The sequence below is a fragment of the Chaetura pelagica genome, unplaced genomic scaffold, assembly GCF_000747805.2.
Source record: "Chaetura pelagica isolate M959 unplaced genomic scaffold, ChaPel_1.0 scaffold106, whole genome shotgun sequence".
Classification (NCBI taxonomy): Eukaryota; Metazoa; Chordata; class Aves; order Apodiformes; family Apodidae; genus Chaetura; species Chaetura pelagica.
This window is the reverse complement of record NW_009954222.1, coordinates 1,613,736-1,628,923: the sequence shown is the minus strand read 5'-3', so window position 1 is coordinate 1,628,923 and position 15,188 is coordinate 1,613,736. Positions and strand designations below refer to the sequence as shown.

At 34.6% G+C, this 15,188-nt stretch overlaps 1 protein-coding gene across 1 annotated transcript in view; it reads left to right on the top strand.

Annotated features, from left to right (window-relative positions):
• KLHL1 (kelch-like family member 1) overlaps positions 1 to 15,188 on the top strand; it is a 146,012-nt gene that overhangs the window by 15,299 nt on the left and 115,525 nt on the right. Inside the window, exon 3 of the mRNA XM_010003488.1 lies at positions 6,520 to 6,716. Coding sequence (XP_010001790.1) covers positions 6,520 to 6,716 — 197 coding nt within the window. The remainder of the gene's footprint in view (positions 1 to 6,519; positions 6,717 to 15,188) is intronic.

Below are 15,188 nucleotides of genomic sequence, written 5' to 3'. Positions count from 1 at the left end.
TGTTACAAGTTAAGAGAAATAAAAGGGTAAAAGTACATTTTTGGTGCAACTGTGATTTGGAAGCTTTTCTAAATACGGTAGTTTTTCTTATCACAGTCTCCTTTAAATATGTAATTTCTAACTACAAATGTAATTTTCCCAGGAGTTTTAGCATGGGGACCATAGAAGCTACTTCCTTTTTTCCATAATGAAAAAAACACTCAAGAAATTGGAAAAATAGTTTGTGATTGTAGGTTTCAACATTTTAAAATAAATTTTAAAAGTTTTGGTAAAAATGTAAAGGAAAGGATGAAATGTGAGAGGGTTCCTTTGAGTGGGGTTCCATGTCTCTGTGTTATCATCTGGTTCATGCTATGCTGTTGGCTAAACAGCCTTAGTAAAGTGATCAGACAGGCTGCTGTAACAAGGACTACTTCCTGCTCAACATGAGCCAGCAACGTGTGCTTGCAGCCCAGAAAGCCAGCAGTGCCCTGGGCTGCATCAAAAGAAGTGTGTCCAGCTGGTTGAGGGAGGTGATTCTCCCCCTCTACTCTGCTCTCGTAAAACCCCACCTGGAGTACTGTGTCCAGTCCTGGAGCCCTCAACACAAGAAAGACCTGGAACTGTTGGAGAGTCCAGAAGAGGGCCATGAAGATGATCAGAGGGCTGGAGCACTGACTCTACAAAGACAGGCTGAAAAAATTGGTGGTGTTCAGCCTAGAGGAAGCTCCATGGAGACTTTATAGTGGCCTTCCAGTATCTGAAGGGGGCCTATGGGAAATCTGGGGAGGGACTTTTTACAAGGACTTGTAGTGACAGGTGAAGGGGAATGGCTTTAAACTCGAAGAGGGTAGCTTTAAGTTAGACAAAAGGAAGAAATTCTTTACTGTGAGGGTGGTGAGACACTGAAAGAGGTTGCTCAGTGAAGCTGGGGAAGCCCCATACCTGGAGGTGTTCAAGGCCAGGTTGGAGGGGGCTTTGAGCAACCTGATCGAGTGGGAGGTGTTAGTAAACCCCCATGCAAGGGGGTTAGAAGTATATGATCTTTAAGGTCCCTTCCAACCTTAACCGTTCTGTGATTCTATGATGCTGTGATTTAAGGTGCTTCTCTGTGGAGTTCCTGCAGTGGAGGCGTGTACCCATATCCATGCTGCTGAGCTCAGCTGCCTGGGTTTGTATCAGCAGTTCCAAAAGAAAATAAAAACAACCAGAAAAATCTCAGTGGCAGTTATGAAAGAGGTCCTCACCTTTCATGTTCTTCTCTGCTCCTGACCCTGCATTCTAAAATAACTTCATTCCCATTCTATTCTGTGCCCATCACACAGTGACCGTACCGAAATGTAGCCACAGAACTGTGGAATCCAGCCCAAAGCAAAGCAGATTTCATTAGGCTGGAAGGTGGACTCATAAGCAAATATGTTTTTCTGGCAACTGAGGCCTAACTGTAACCTTTTGTTCTGTAAGTGTGGATTCGATCTGTGTCACGATCCAGTTTTCGGATACATGGCAATTTTTTATAAAGGTGATCCCAAATGGTGAAATTAAGACGCAAACCAGGTCAGATGTCACGCATACAACAAACTTTTTTTAGAGTAACAGAGCAAAGGTCCCTAGAGCGGATAGGACAGGCAGGAAAACAGAGACAGAAAAGAAAGGAGAAAGCAGAGAGATAAAGGACAGCAAGCAAGGGAGCATAGTTACCACCCACGATCCAGCGATTTTGTTGGTGGGGAAGTAGTTCCAGGCGGAAAAGTGCTTCAAATGCACCCATAGAGTCCCAGACTTTTATACAGTTCTTGCCCACTGTTTTTTTTTTTTTTTTTTTCCGGAGTAGGGAAAAACTCCTATCTTCTCCGTGCTCCTCCGAGATAGGAGGGGGGGTAGGTATGTCACCGGGTTAAGTCCTGCAGATAGTCTTTGTTTGGATAATTGCTGAGGTCTCTGCATAACGAAGGGGAGGATGAGACGACTGGCACTACAGGTTTAATTTATTGCAGGGGAGTATCCTGCTCCCAGAGCCAGCTGCAGATCTCTTTAGTCCATCAACAGATGTTGTTTCTCAGATGCCACAAGACACACAACAGATATCTTGAGTGCCAGAGTTCATCACTTATCTCTTGGATTGTTCGAGACAAGCACTATAAATTCTGAATGCCACAATCTGCTGTGTGCTCCCATTGTGCAACCTTCCAGATCATCACCTGAGAAGTCCAGAAACTTTATCTGAAAGAGGTGAGGATTCTTGCTTCTGAACTACCTTCAGATACTTAAAAGAGTAAAATACTGCTCCTTCAGACCTGAAAACTCCTTTGAGACTTTTTTTTTTTTTTTTTTTTTTTCACCCCCAGGGGTCAGAGCTTGTTTGTGTTTAGTATAATAGAAATGTTTTTTCTCCCTGAGATACAGATACTGAGAGTGTGTGTGTGTTGTGATTTTGATTGTAGCAAAAGGACCTGTGTGAAGCAGGTCATCTGAGATAGTCATGGAAGACTGGGCAGTGGCTGCAAGGCAAAGGTGGCATAATTTCCTTAATATCATCAATACAAAGCAACCATAGGAATTAAATCTCCATGAAATGTGCCTAGTATTCAGTACAAGTCTTTTGGAACAAAACGTCATCCTCCTTCTTGGTATGAAGTCTGTTTTTGTTTACAAATGTGAATTTCTGGAATAGTTTTTGATGTGTGCAGCATGATAAGCAGGATGTACCTGGAAGCAAATCTAAGTATTGAAGTCTATTGACTAAAAAGAATTGAAGGAAACAAAGTCCTTAGATCTAAAATCAGCTTTTGGAAATAATTCTTGTAATCTCCCACTCTATTTGGTATATATGTGCAATATTTTTGCTGTTGGAAATGTAGTTAATAGTCCTGGTTGTATTTGTGTCTTTATTTGTTTTAACCTGTGAGATGGTAGTCCTCTACTTATATATGAAAATAAGCTTAAAATTTCTAAATAAGATTAAATTCTAATCATTGAATTATTGGTGATATAATTATTAATATATTGATCATGAACATAAATACAAACTAGCTGTCTTTAATGAATAATTCCAAAACCAAAATTCATATAGTAACAGTTTTTCTATAGCCAATGAAAGGACATATCTGCAAGTATGTTCCAAAGCAGCAACCTATCTTTCTTCACTGTTTATAAAAAGGTTTCACAAAGATTAGACTCACAGGTAAAATGTTTTATTGCTTATGCTCTTGTTATTTCTATGCATATCTTACAGGTGTACATGACTAAGTTCAAATTTATAAGGTGAGCTAAGGCACATGAATGGCAGTTGCTTTGTAAAGATATAGTGGTGTCTTAGTATCTCGTTCTTGAAGGTGATAGTAGAAGTCAGCAAGCAAACTTTCTTTAAAAACATGATCATTATATTTTTATATATTTCTCTGCTTTGCATTCAGTAATGAGGTAGTAAAATTTATGTTTGTTATAAGAATGCATCCTAAATATCAGCATTTAAATTTCTGCATAAGCAATACACATAAAATTTGTCACAAGTAGGACTACAATTTGGAATAACAATTAGAATCCATTAAGGTTCTTTTAATTGTTTGGTTTGTTGTTTTTTTTCTCAGATTTTTTCATGCTAATTAATGTAACACAAAATGAGATTTTAAGCTTTGGTTAATTTATTTTGCTCAGGCTGAAGTACTTGTGCAAACTTCTTATTGCATAAAAACATGAGGGGAAAGTAAATTGAAGAAGCAGTAATATTAATACCCTCTTCAATATCCTGTTTAACATTTTTAATAGATACTTAGATCTTCTGGTTGTTAAATGAAACTGAAGAGTTGACACTGCATAAACTGATCCTCTTAACAGTTGTGGTTTTTTTTTCCCAAACTCTGACCATGCTAAACACTTAATATCCCAAAGGAATTTGCATAAAAATGTCATAGTGCCCTTCTGAAAAGGTGAATACAGCCCTTGAGCAAACTAGCAATGATGTCTTGATGTTAAAAAAATGAAGATAAGTAGGACTTGGAAAGCATTTAGATGGATTAGGTACTTATCTACCACTTGTGGGAAACTTCTTTTCTTCCCCACATAAGTCTGAAGGTAATGCTGTGTAAAAACAGGATCCTGCAGAGCCCTATCCTACTTCTTATCACATTTGTGCAGGAAAAAAAAAAAGAAAAAAAATCAGGATAAGGAAATACTGAAAGAAAGCTGCACAGTAAACTCCAGTTCAAACTGAGTGTAATTTTCTAGTGCTTGTCCTGGATACATTAAATGGTTAATTGGTTTTTCTGAATTTAGTTAAAAATAAGTGAAGCTATAATACATTCATACCCCCAGGTATCTCAGAAGCCGTTGTTAAGTTTCCTTCCTCAGTTAATATAATAGGTATAATATAATATAAGGTATAAATTTGTTCATATTCTTCTATAAAAATGTGAACAGTCTCCTTCAAAATGGTCATATTGATTACATAAATATGTCATTTTATAAAACAGATGCTATTTTTTTTTTTTTTTAACTTAAACTTACTTTAATCTTACTAGTACCCAACTAGTACCCTGCTAGTACTAGTTTTTCTTAAACTTAACAGCAAATATTTTCATTTGGAAAATAGATTCATGTGACTTTGACTGTTTTCATTTGGTTCTCATAAGGCTACATTTAGTCATAAAAAGCCAAACTGTGACACTGTTGCCTTTCTTAATAAAGGGTGTTGATCCTTTCAGTTCTTATGTCATTCTGCAAATGTTATCTGGATCAGCTTTGTATGGCCAGAGACTCCCTTGAGCTCGTTTTTTGCAAATTAAATAGCATATAAGAAAAGCAAATTTGAAACTCCATTTTTCTAATTTTATTTTTATCAACATATTTCTCAGTCCACCTACTTTTCACAACTGTTTTGCACTTTTTACTGTTCTTCCTTCTGGTACTGGCATGATCAGTTTAACCTGAAAACAACTATCATTTGATAGCTTCTGCAGGAGACAGCGGGACTATATTCTAGATGATGAATAGTATGTTAAGCCAATGAGTATCTGTAAGCGTGTGGCAAATGTGGGAATGTCATTGACCTATGGGTCACCTGATGAGTTTGCCTTCTGACCACAATGCATAAATGCATGATGGACAGAAACGATGAGAAAAAGTCAGATAACATAAAGAGAAACTCATGTGACTTTAGTAGAACCATAAAAATAAGCTTAGGAAAATCAATGAAATTATTCTGTTTTCTTGATCTGATGCTCTAACCTTTGCAAAAGGTTGTGTTACGACTAAACCTAGCAAAGTGTAACTTCCAGTTTCCATCTTATATTAAAAGCTCCAGACACAGTAAAAGAAAGGGAAAAGGTCAGATGTTCAGTGTTATGGTTTTTGTATTTTGTATTTCATATTGCAATATAAAGCAGCTTTTCTTTTCAATGGCATCCTCTATTGAACTTGAGGATTTTAGAACTGCTAAGTGCCATGTGATAGAACTATTAAGAATTGTAGATTTTTCTTTATGTGACCAAAAATACAAAATTTATGTGGAGAAAAGAGTGAGTTTATCTAACTGTTGAACTACATTACCTTGACCAGAAAGATCAATATACACTTAAGCCTTTTATAGTTAAAACATATTTTTCCAAGCTTGGAAAAATAAAATCAGAAATGTTAGTTTCATATAATGTATATTATATTTATAGTTTCTTAAGTTATTAATGTAAAAGGCTTATAAAAGATAATAATGTGAAAAAGAATTAATTTGAAAATGATGGTTGGAGGGGTGCATAGGGACAAGAATGACACTTACTCAATAAAATAAATTATTTTTGTGTCTTTTTTCTTCTTTTACCTTTTAATAATTAAAAAGGACATCAATGTGCAAAATAATGACTTGTGAAATTACAACATTCAGTCCAATAAAAGTAATAATTAATAGAAGATAATATTAGGCATCTATGTATATTCTTTTAGCTAATATAAAGTCTTGTAGGAGAACTGTATGGTTTGAGAGGCCTGTCATATGTTACTCAAATTAATCCCAAAGTCACATTACCAATAATAACATGAAATTTGAAGATTTCAAGTATTATTTTTAAGGTTTTAGTCATATTATGTTAGACAGTTATTTCATTTTTTGCAAGGATGTAAATGACTGAATTTTGCTCTGTACTACTGAATATAATGCAAGCTTTAGCATGTATTCAATGCAAAAAAAACCCAACAACAATAAAAAAAATAAAAATCACAGCCTAGTTGATATTCAGATACTTACTCAGATTTTAGTCTCATTATAGAAACAAAACCAGTATTCCTAAGTCTTCTCTTCTTTTCCAGACTTTAAAGGCCCTATTTGTATCCATATTGTATAGTTGAATGAATAGTAGTTTAAAAATAAAAGTTTCTAATACTGTAATGTTCAGATGACTGAGATGTCCAGTCAGAGACTGATCCCTCTCTTCACTTTTTTTCTGTAGATTTAGTTATAGAGCTAGGATTGTATATAAAAGACCCTTTAATACTGCATGGTTTGTAAATACCAAGTAAATAAATTTACATTTGTTATAAATCCTTTTTCAGGCTGCCTGGAATTGAAAGAAGACACCATTGAAAATCTTCTAGCAGCTGCCTGCCTTCTACAGCTCCGACAAGTAGTAGCGGTTTGCTGCGATTTTCTAATGAAGCTTTTGCACCCATCCAACTGTTTGGGAATACGAGCATTTGCTGATGCTCAAGGATGCACAGAGCTTATGAAGGTGGCCCACAACTACACCATGGTAAGACAATTTTAGATTATGTAAATTATGATCTTGTGGACCCTCTGTATCTTCTGTAAGTTAAAAAATCGTGTTAGTTGTTGTTTTGAAATCATTCTGTGCTTGTATGCAACTTGGTTTCGTAAGTGGGCCTTTTAAAACCATAGGAGTGATGACTCCTCGTATTCAGTAAAGCTAAGAGAATTGGCTTACTCTGATGAATGCACTGACTGCTGAGTTAAACTGCATATACTTTAATCAGATGCATGTTTGCATACAGGTGATAATAGTAAAAAGTATCTGTAAGACTTTAAAATACTTTTTAATCACTGTTCCATTTTCTTTAGCTTTACACGTGTTTTGTAATTGTCATTGTAATTGTTATGCATGGGAGCAGTATGAAGGAAAGTTTTGGTGTTTACCTTGTTTAGTTTTTGTCAGGAGTTATCTCCCCTTTTATTATTCTAAGAAGTCGATTAAGAGAGCAAGATGAAGACTGACAGTATTTTATTCTTTTTCCAGTTACATTTGACAGAACAGTTATGACAGTAATATTAAAAATTAATCAGAGTTAATGAAGAAAAAATATGCTACTTACTCAGAAACTAAATAGTATTGTTAGCCATTTGATTCTTCATTTTTTGACAAAATTCAAAACATCTGGCTTGTGAAATTAAATTTAAACAAAAAGTAGATTACATATCACTTCTGAGAAATAATGATCCCTTAAGGTATACACTGAAATCATTACTGACATGATACAGCAGTTCTCAGTAAATCTACTTTGCTTATCCAGCAGTTATGTCCTTATTTTGTTTATTCTGTTTTGTATAAATTGTATGGTAATTCACAGGTTTAACTGCTCTTACCACTACAGGTCAGGTACTTGTATCCATTTTGCAGTTAAAGAGCTAGTTCTGTTGCTGGCTTTAATTTTCTTTGCATTTAAACGTGTAAAATATAGTTTTTCAGGTCCAAGCTATTCAGTTTAACCTTCTGTCAGTGGAGAGAGATAAGCTGTCAGAGTAGAATTCATCTGATTTACCATAGAATGAGATCGCATTAGAAGTGAACAGGCCTGGGTTGAAAAAGTTTGACCTATTTATCAATACATGTTTTAGATTATTATTTTTATTTTGATAGTAATTTTGAGTTAAAAACAGTATTGTGAACAATGAAAACATTAATGGAGGAAACAAACAATATAATGAACAATGAAAAAATTTAAAATGTTAATGGAGAAAACCTTTGATTTTAAGAAAATTTTTGTGATTCTTTAAAGCCATTTATTGAGAGATGTTTAGGATTAATGAAAGTACTCATTATAGTACATTTGAAGACTAGTGGCTGATGCATATCTGATCTATCACAAAGTTCAAAAAGATCTCTGCCCATTTCTAAGGTATTAGGTATTGTTTTTAATGCTTGGGTCTAAAATCTGAAGTCTGTGTAGTATGTGAAGTATGTGTAATGGGAAAATCACCAAGAAAAGTTAGTAGTACTAAAAGCAAGCTTTGCTGTAACTACAATTACATTTGCAAGCGTGCATAATAGTCACAAAAAATCACACCTATTCAGTTATGCAATGAAAACATGATCCTAAAAGTAAAGGTTTGTAGTGCATGATATTGTCAATAGGCAATGTGCTATTGCATTTAGTTGTGAGATAGATCACATATGTTTCACAGAATCATAGAATGGTTTGTGTTGGAAGGGACCTTGAAGATCCTCTAGTTTCAACCCCCGTGTATGGGCACAGACACCTTCCACTAGATCAGGTTGCTCAAAGCCCTTTCCAACCTGGCCTTGAACACATCCAGGGATGGGCCATCCACTACTTCCCTGGGCAACCTGTTCCAGTGCCTCACCACCCTCACAGTAAAGAATTTCCTCCTTATGTCTAACCTAAATCTCCCCTCTTCCAGTTTTGATCCATTACCTCTTATCCTTTCACTACAAGTCCTTGAAAAAAGCCCCTCTGCAAATTTCCTGGAGGGTCCAACCCAGAGCCTTCTCTTTTCCAGGCTAAACAGCCCCAACTCTCTTAGCCTGTTTTCACAGGAGAGGTGCTCCAGCCATTGAGTCATATTCGTTGCCCTCCTCTGGACTTGCTCCAAGAGGTCAGTGTCCTTTCTGTGTTGAGGGCTCCAGAACTGGACACAGTATTCCAGGTGGGGTCTCAAGAGTGTGGAGTAGAGGGGCAGAATCACCTCTCTTGACCTGCTGGCCACACTTCTTTTGATGTAGCCCAGGACACTGTTGTCTTTCTGGGCTGCAAGTTCACACTGCTGACTCATGTTGAGTTTTTCATCAACCAACACCCCCAAGTCCTTCTCCTAAAGGCTTTTCTCAACCCATTCTCTGCCCAACTCGGACACCCCAACCCAGGTGTAGGATCTTGCACTTAGCCTTGTTGACCTTCATGAGGTTGGCATGAGCCCACCTCTCAAGCCTGTCAGGGTCCCTCTGGATGACATTCCTTCCCTCCAGTGTATCAACTAGACCACACAGCTTGGTGTCATTGGATAATTTGTTTCCAATATGTTTTATTTTTGCACATTAAATAGCTGTGACCCCATTGTAAAAGGCCAATAAATTTGCCATGCAATTCTACCAGTGGAAACATGGAACAAGACAGAGTTTTTTTAATCTTGCAAAAAATAGATTTATAGACATGGCATATGTGAAAGAATATGTAATAATTCTGACATGACTCAAATCTTGTCTTGGAATAATTTTACTTCTTAGTTACACAGGTGAAATTAGATATTAGTTGATTGATACAAATAAATTAGTTCTCTGTAACCATTAGTTGAGGTACTCATTTGAACTGCTGGAACCTTAGGATAACTCTGTGACTGCATTATACCTGGCAAATCTCTTGCAACTTTCCTACACTAACTGGTTTTAATTAGCACGTCATTCACAGTTGGTATCACAATAGCATTTTAATGAAAACCAATGTATTTTTATTAAAATTATTTACTTGATTGAATCTCCACAACTGTTTGAACCTTTTTCAAAATTTTTCAAAAGCAATTAATTGTCTAGTCTCAGACTTGATATTTTTTAAGTTCTAAATTACAGTGTTGTTTATGAAAATAATTTTAATATATTTATATATATTAATTTTGCCTTGGACTTTCACAAGACATGTAATGAGCTTGGAAATTTCATCATATTGAACAAAAATAGCTGCTAAAGAGCAGATCATTGAATTTAAGAATCTTGTTGACTTCAGGAGATACTTTGTTTCCAACACATTTTGTTTTTTCACAATAAATAGCTGTTCAATTCTTCTCAACCATGAAATCTGTGGAAGATATGAATACAAATTTTTATTTGTATTCTTGAGACAGGTATGTCCAGACTTCATTCAAATGCAGCTTTTTTCAAACTGCAAACTTAAAGTTTTTAAACTTTTTTTTAGTAATTGCTGAGCCTGGAAAAAGCTTCTAAGCAAAGTAAAATTAATTAACTGTACAGTTTTATATCCCTATCCATGAGCAGAATTACGATATCCCTGATATTTACTGAGATATTTATTCTTCAGGATCAAATATCAAATTATTCTTTTGAAATGGAAAATCTAATTGAGGAAAAGAAGGTGTATTCATGGAGGGGAGGAAGTGAGGAAATGAAGAAAAGCAGTGAAGGAAAACCAGAAAAGATTTTAAACATCTTTAGAAAATACACTTGCCAAATAGCAAGTTACAGGTTTAGTGGGGAAAGAGATTAAAATAGGAAGTTGGAAATTTCTGTCTTTGCATTCTCGGCATTTTTTAAAAAATAGAACTTGGATAGCAACATTAAAAAAAAGAGCATTAGAAACAAGAACTTAAAAATAAGAGAAAAAAATGTAAAGTTTCAATATTTTCTTCTTTTAGATTTAGCATAGGGTTTTTTTTTTTTTATTTCTGAAGTATAAAGTTGCTCTGCCAGTGATTTATGTTGCAGGTTCTTTGGCTGGTTTTTTGTTGTTGTTGTTTTGTTTTGTTTTGTTGTTTTGTTATTGCTATTACTTTGGATTGGTTTTGGGTTTTTTGGTATGTTTTTTAATGAATCTGTTGCTTTAAAGGTCAGCACAAATATCCATGTCTGTCTTGATTTAGACTTCTGTACTTCTTAATTACCTCATGAGGTTTTGGTCGTTTGTCAATATGCAAAGCCATATGTCTGATTATTTTTAAATCCTTAGTTTTTATCAGTTGTATGAAAGTACAGGGAAATGCATATATGGTCTTTAAAAAATCAAAATCAGCAAAAAGGAAAATAACAAAAAGCTAGCAAATGCATTTTTCTAAGGCATTTTTAGTGACATTTCTTTAATCTCCTACTTATCAGGGGTTTCATAGGTAGGGAAGTTAACCTGTAATCACCTTGTGATACATGTCAGAAATTAGAGTAATAATATATGGTTTTATTGGTTCTATAGTACAGAAAAAATATAATTTGAAATTGTGATGGTAACCTTACTGGGATGCTAGTATTTTTAGAATAGACAACCAATAATAGATATCCAAGTTTAATTAACTATATGGCCTAGGGAGATTAAAAGTTTATAGTATTTTTTCCTTAAATAGATAACTTCAGTTTTGTTTTAAAGCATGGGAAATTTTTTAATATTCTATTTGTATTTGGTAAGGTTTTGAATACAACTGAAGTTTGCTTTCAGTCTCACTGTAAAGAAAATGTTTCAACTTATGTTATGACATAAATAATGCTTACAAATTTAGAGGATACCCTTGCAAGTCTTCAGATTACTTTGAGACACTGAATAGGAGGATGGCTGTATGTAGAATTCCCATGAACAGAAAAGCATATATGAAGAAAGTTATTGATGTGTCCGTAACCCAGTCTAAATGTTAGCAGTATAAAAGGACCCTAACATATGTTACAATTCCAAGCCTGGGAGATGCAGAATGCTTGCGGTTGCCTTTTAATGAGGTGGTAGAAGGTGTTTAGTCTCTCATAGGTGCAGTTCTGTGGTTCACGATGCAAGCAAGGTTCATTAGTCCCAGCACAACAAAACATTGTGGGAACTTAATTATAAGCACATACGTAATCTCAGTGACATGTACTGACTGTATATAGACCCTTTAACTTAGAATTCTGATTATACTGCATATGGAACAACTGTTTATTTTATGTGGAATATGTGCCTTATGCAATTTTTTTTTTTTATGGTTAAGAGCTTCGGCGATCATGTTACGTTTATTACCTAAACCACAGAGTTTCACAGTTAAAACTTACTGGGGTGGAGCAGGGAAGGAGTGATACGTAGAACCTATTGGTAACATGATAGATACAAGTCAGCAGTAACACTGAAATTTTAAACCATTCCGTGATTTCCTGTTTGCCATGCTCTGTTGGGCATACATTTCCAAAATATAGTATGGTACAAAATGTCCTGATTGCACTGTAAATAGCAAATATAAATCTGCAAGGCTGTGTTCAGACTTCATGGCATCCTATGCTTAATAGATGATCTGTAAGGTGTTTTTTCTTAGGATAGATAGTGTTAATAGAAAATGAGAGTGACACCAGATAGCAACAGAACATTTTTTTCCATTTGCTTTATTTTGTATTGTATTGTTACTTCTTCTAAAGCCATATTTAAACACTTATCCAGCCTGTAGAGGATAATCTGATATATCATAGTACTCAAGCAACTATGGAAGAGTCTGTGTTGCACATTGGAAGATCATATTGTTACTCACGTTGCTGAGCATTTATTTTTCTAAAAATGTTATGAACACTTGGAGAAAACAAATGATAGTTTTGAAGAAAATACTTTAAAAACATTTAACAATGTAATGGGAAAGTTTGGTTTAGTCCACATTGCAGACACTTTTAAAAGTGAATTGGTGTAAGAACTGTTCAACTTTGGAAATTTTTTGTTCAAGTTTAATACAAATGTAGTATGTGCAAGAATTTTTTTTGAGATCTGGGAAAAAGTGTAATTTAACTGGAAAATTAAATGACTCCTGGTAACTGACTAAAATGAACATACTATCCATTAAATATATTTTGTAGGGTGAGAGAAGACTGGAACAAAACTATAGAAAACTGTATTGTTCTGGGCTAATGCTTTTTACCTTGTGGATACTAATCACAAATTTTGAATTTTCAGTATTAAAGATTGTGTACTGTAAAAAGAAACACATTTTTTTAAAAATTACATAGTTGTACACATATACAACTTACTATTTGTTCCTGCCTCACTGACAACAGAAGTGAGAAGACTGTATCAAAACCTTGCTGACATCTCACTGGTCATTGAGTCTCTGGAACTCTTTCTAAATTAGTAATTCTTTTTCTCTTATGCATGGCAGATTGTTCCTAGAAAGAAAGTTATGCAATGTGTACATCTTGACATATGGACACAGAATCACAGAATCTTAGGGGTTGGAAGGGACCTTGAAACATCATCTAGTCCAACCCCCAACACAATATGACTTCCTATGTGCAAATATTTTCATTTCAAGGAATTAATTTTAAATACATGAAGTTTAAATAAAAATATTTTAAAATAAATATAATTTAATACAATAGCTTGGAGTAAAAAGGATAATTATGTCTCTGCTTCTTACGTCTATATAGAATGCTAATTAATGAAATCAGCTCTGTTCACTTTTCTGGTTACATTCTGGTTGTAAACTTGTTATTTTGACATTCCAATTGTTTAGGGCTTTGTAAGCTTCTTTCTAATATCCTTTAGACTAGTAAAATTAAGTTGAAAATATTTCAAAAAAAGACATAATAATTTAAATAATAAAACCAGAAATGTCAGAATTGAAAAAGAAAAAAAGTTTTGGAACTAACGTTATCTCTTGTACCTTACCTGAAAGTACATTTTTTGAGATTTAGAATTTTCTGCATTTCCGCACTTTACAGATATACAGGCAATAAGCAACGGTGAAAATGACTGAAAAATAGTGCTAACACAATGCTTGTCCCAAAATACTTGTCCTGAACTTACTTTCAACCAGAGCACAAAATCTGATCTTTATGTACAAAACTAAGTCTAGACAAGTTTATTTTTTTAATAGTATGACTTTCTTAAAAAATTGAAGTACCATCCTTTTTTTTTTTTTTTTCTTTAAAAAAACAAATGGCAAAACAACACTTATTACTACTATTACTATGACTCTTGCTTCCAGTTTCTTTTCCCTTGTTTTCTTCTTTGAGGAGAAATTGTACTTCAGTAGATCAATTTTCACACTTCTGGTATTTTCAAGATGCTTGTTGGAAAGTAATAATCAGCACTTAGCACAGTGTGCTGCTTTTTTGTAAGTTCTCCTTAATACAGCTGTGACATGGCATGTTGCAGTACCACTCCATCAAGACACAGTAGGAGAAGGAGAAAGTGTTTCAAGAATCAGCATATGGACAACAAGACAATTAATAGGAAATAGAGAAGATAACTTACTGGTAGTGAAATGCTGTGAAATCTACAGGAAAATAGTGAAGCAAATAGTCTATAGCACATTAATCACAATTTGATGTCTTTTTTATCATCAGGAGCTGCAATTTTATTGCTTAAATGCCACATTAAAAAGGTTAGTATAGCAGAATGCTGTATTATTCCTATAGAGTACTGCTATGAAAACTAGCACTCTCATCTAAATGATCTTTTTTACATTATACACAGGACTAAACAGTTCCTATGGTTTTAATGGGATTTTCAAGATTATTTTAGTTCCAGAAACCTGAATATTCAGCAGCAACTTCAGAATCCCATTGAACTAATACTTGCCATGCTTCAGAGTGTCAGCAGAATTATAATTTCACATGATGTGTACACTGATGTGTTTCTTCTTTCTTCAGTGGGTCTGGTGATGGTTTGTCTGTCAGGTCAGCAAATGTACATCACAATCTCTCAAGTGAAGAATATATATCCTGCTTCATCTCACTGAACTGTCAGCATAAATGTATTACTGTCTATAGGTGTAGCTCAGGGCAAGCAGATTCTTAACCTAAAAAGCACTGGTGGGTGCTAAAAATCATTTAGCGTATATCTGCATCAGCACATAAATGTAAAAATTGCAGTAAAAAACTACTCCAAAGGTAGTGAATTTTAGAGGATTTTCTTGACATTCATGGAAAACAGAGAAGATGAAAATAAAGGCAGCTCAATCTTGTAGATGTAAATCCAAAACTTTTGAATCTGCAAGCCAGTATACAATCAAATATCAAACATTTGTGCATGTCTTTGGCAAGCTTGAAGAACTGCCCCAGTACTGAAGATAAACATCCTATATTTTTTATTCACAAAAGACTGGCTGAATACACAAACCCTCTAGAATACTCAGCTTGCATGCCTAGTAGAAAATTGCAAGTTGAGGGCTAAATTATCTGAAAATATTGAATATTGAAGTTCCAGTTCAAGGGTACCAAGAAAGCATGACATAACCTATAAATGCATTTTCTGTCTGTAATTCCTAATACTTCAGAATCAATAAGAGATCTTTTAGGGTAGAAAGAAGGACC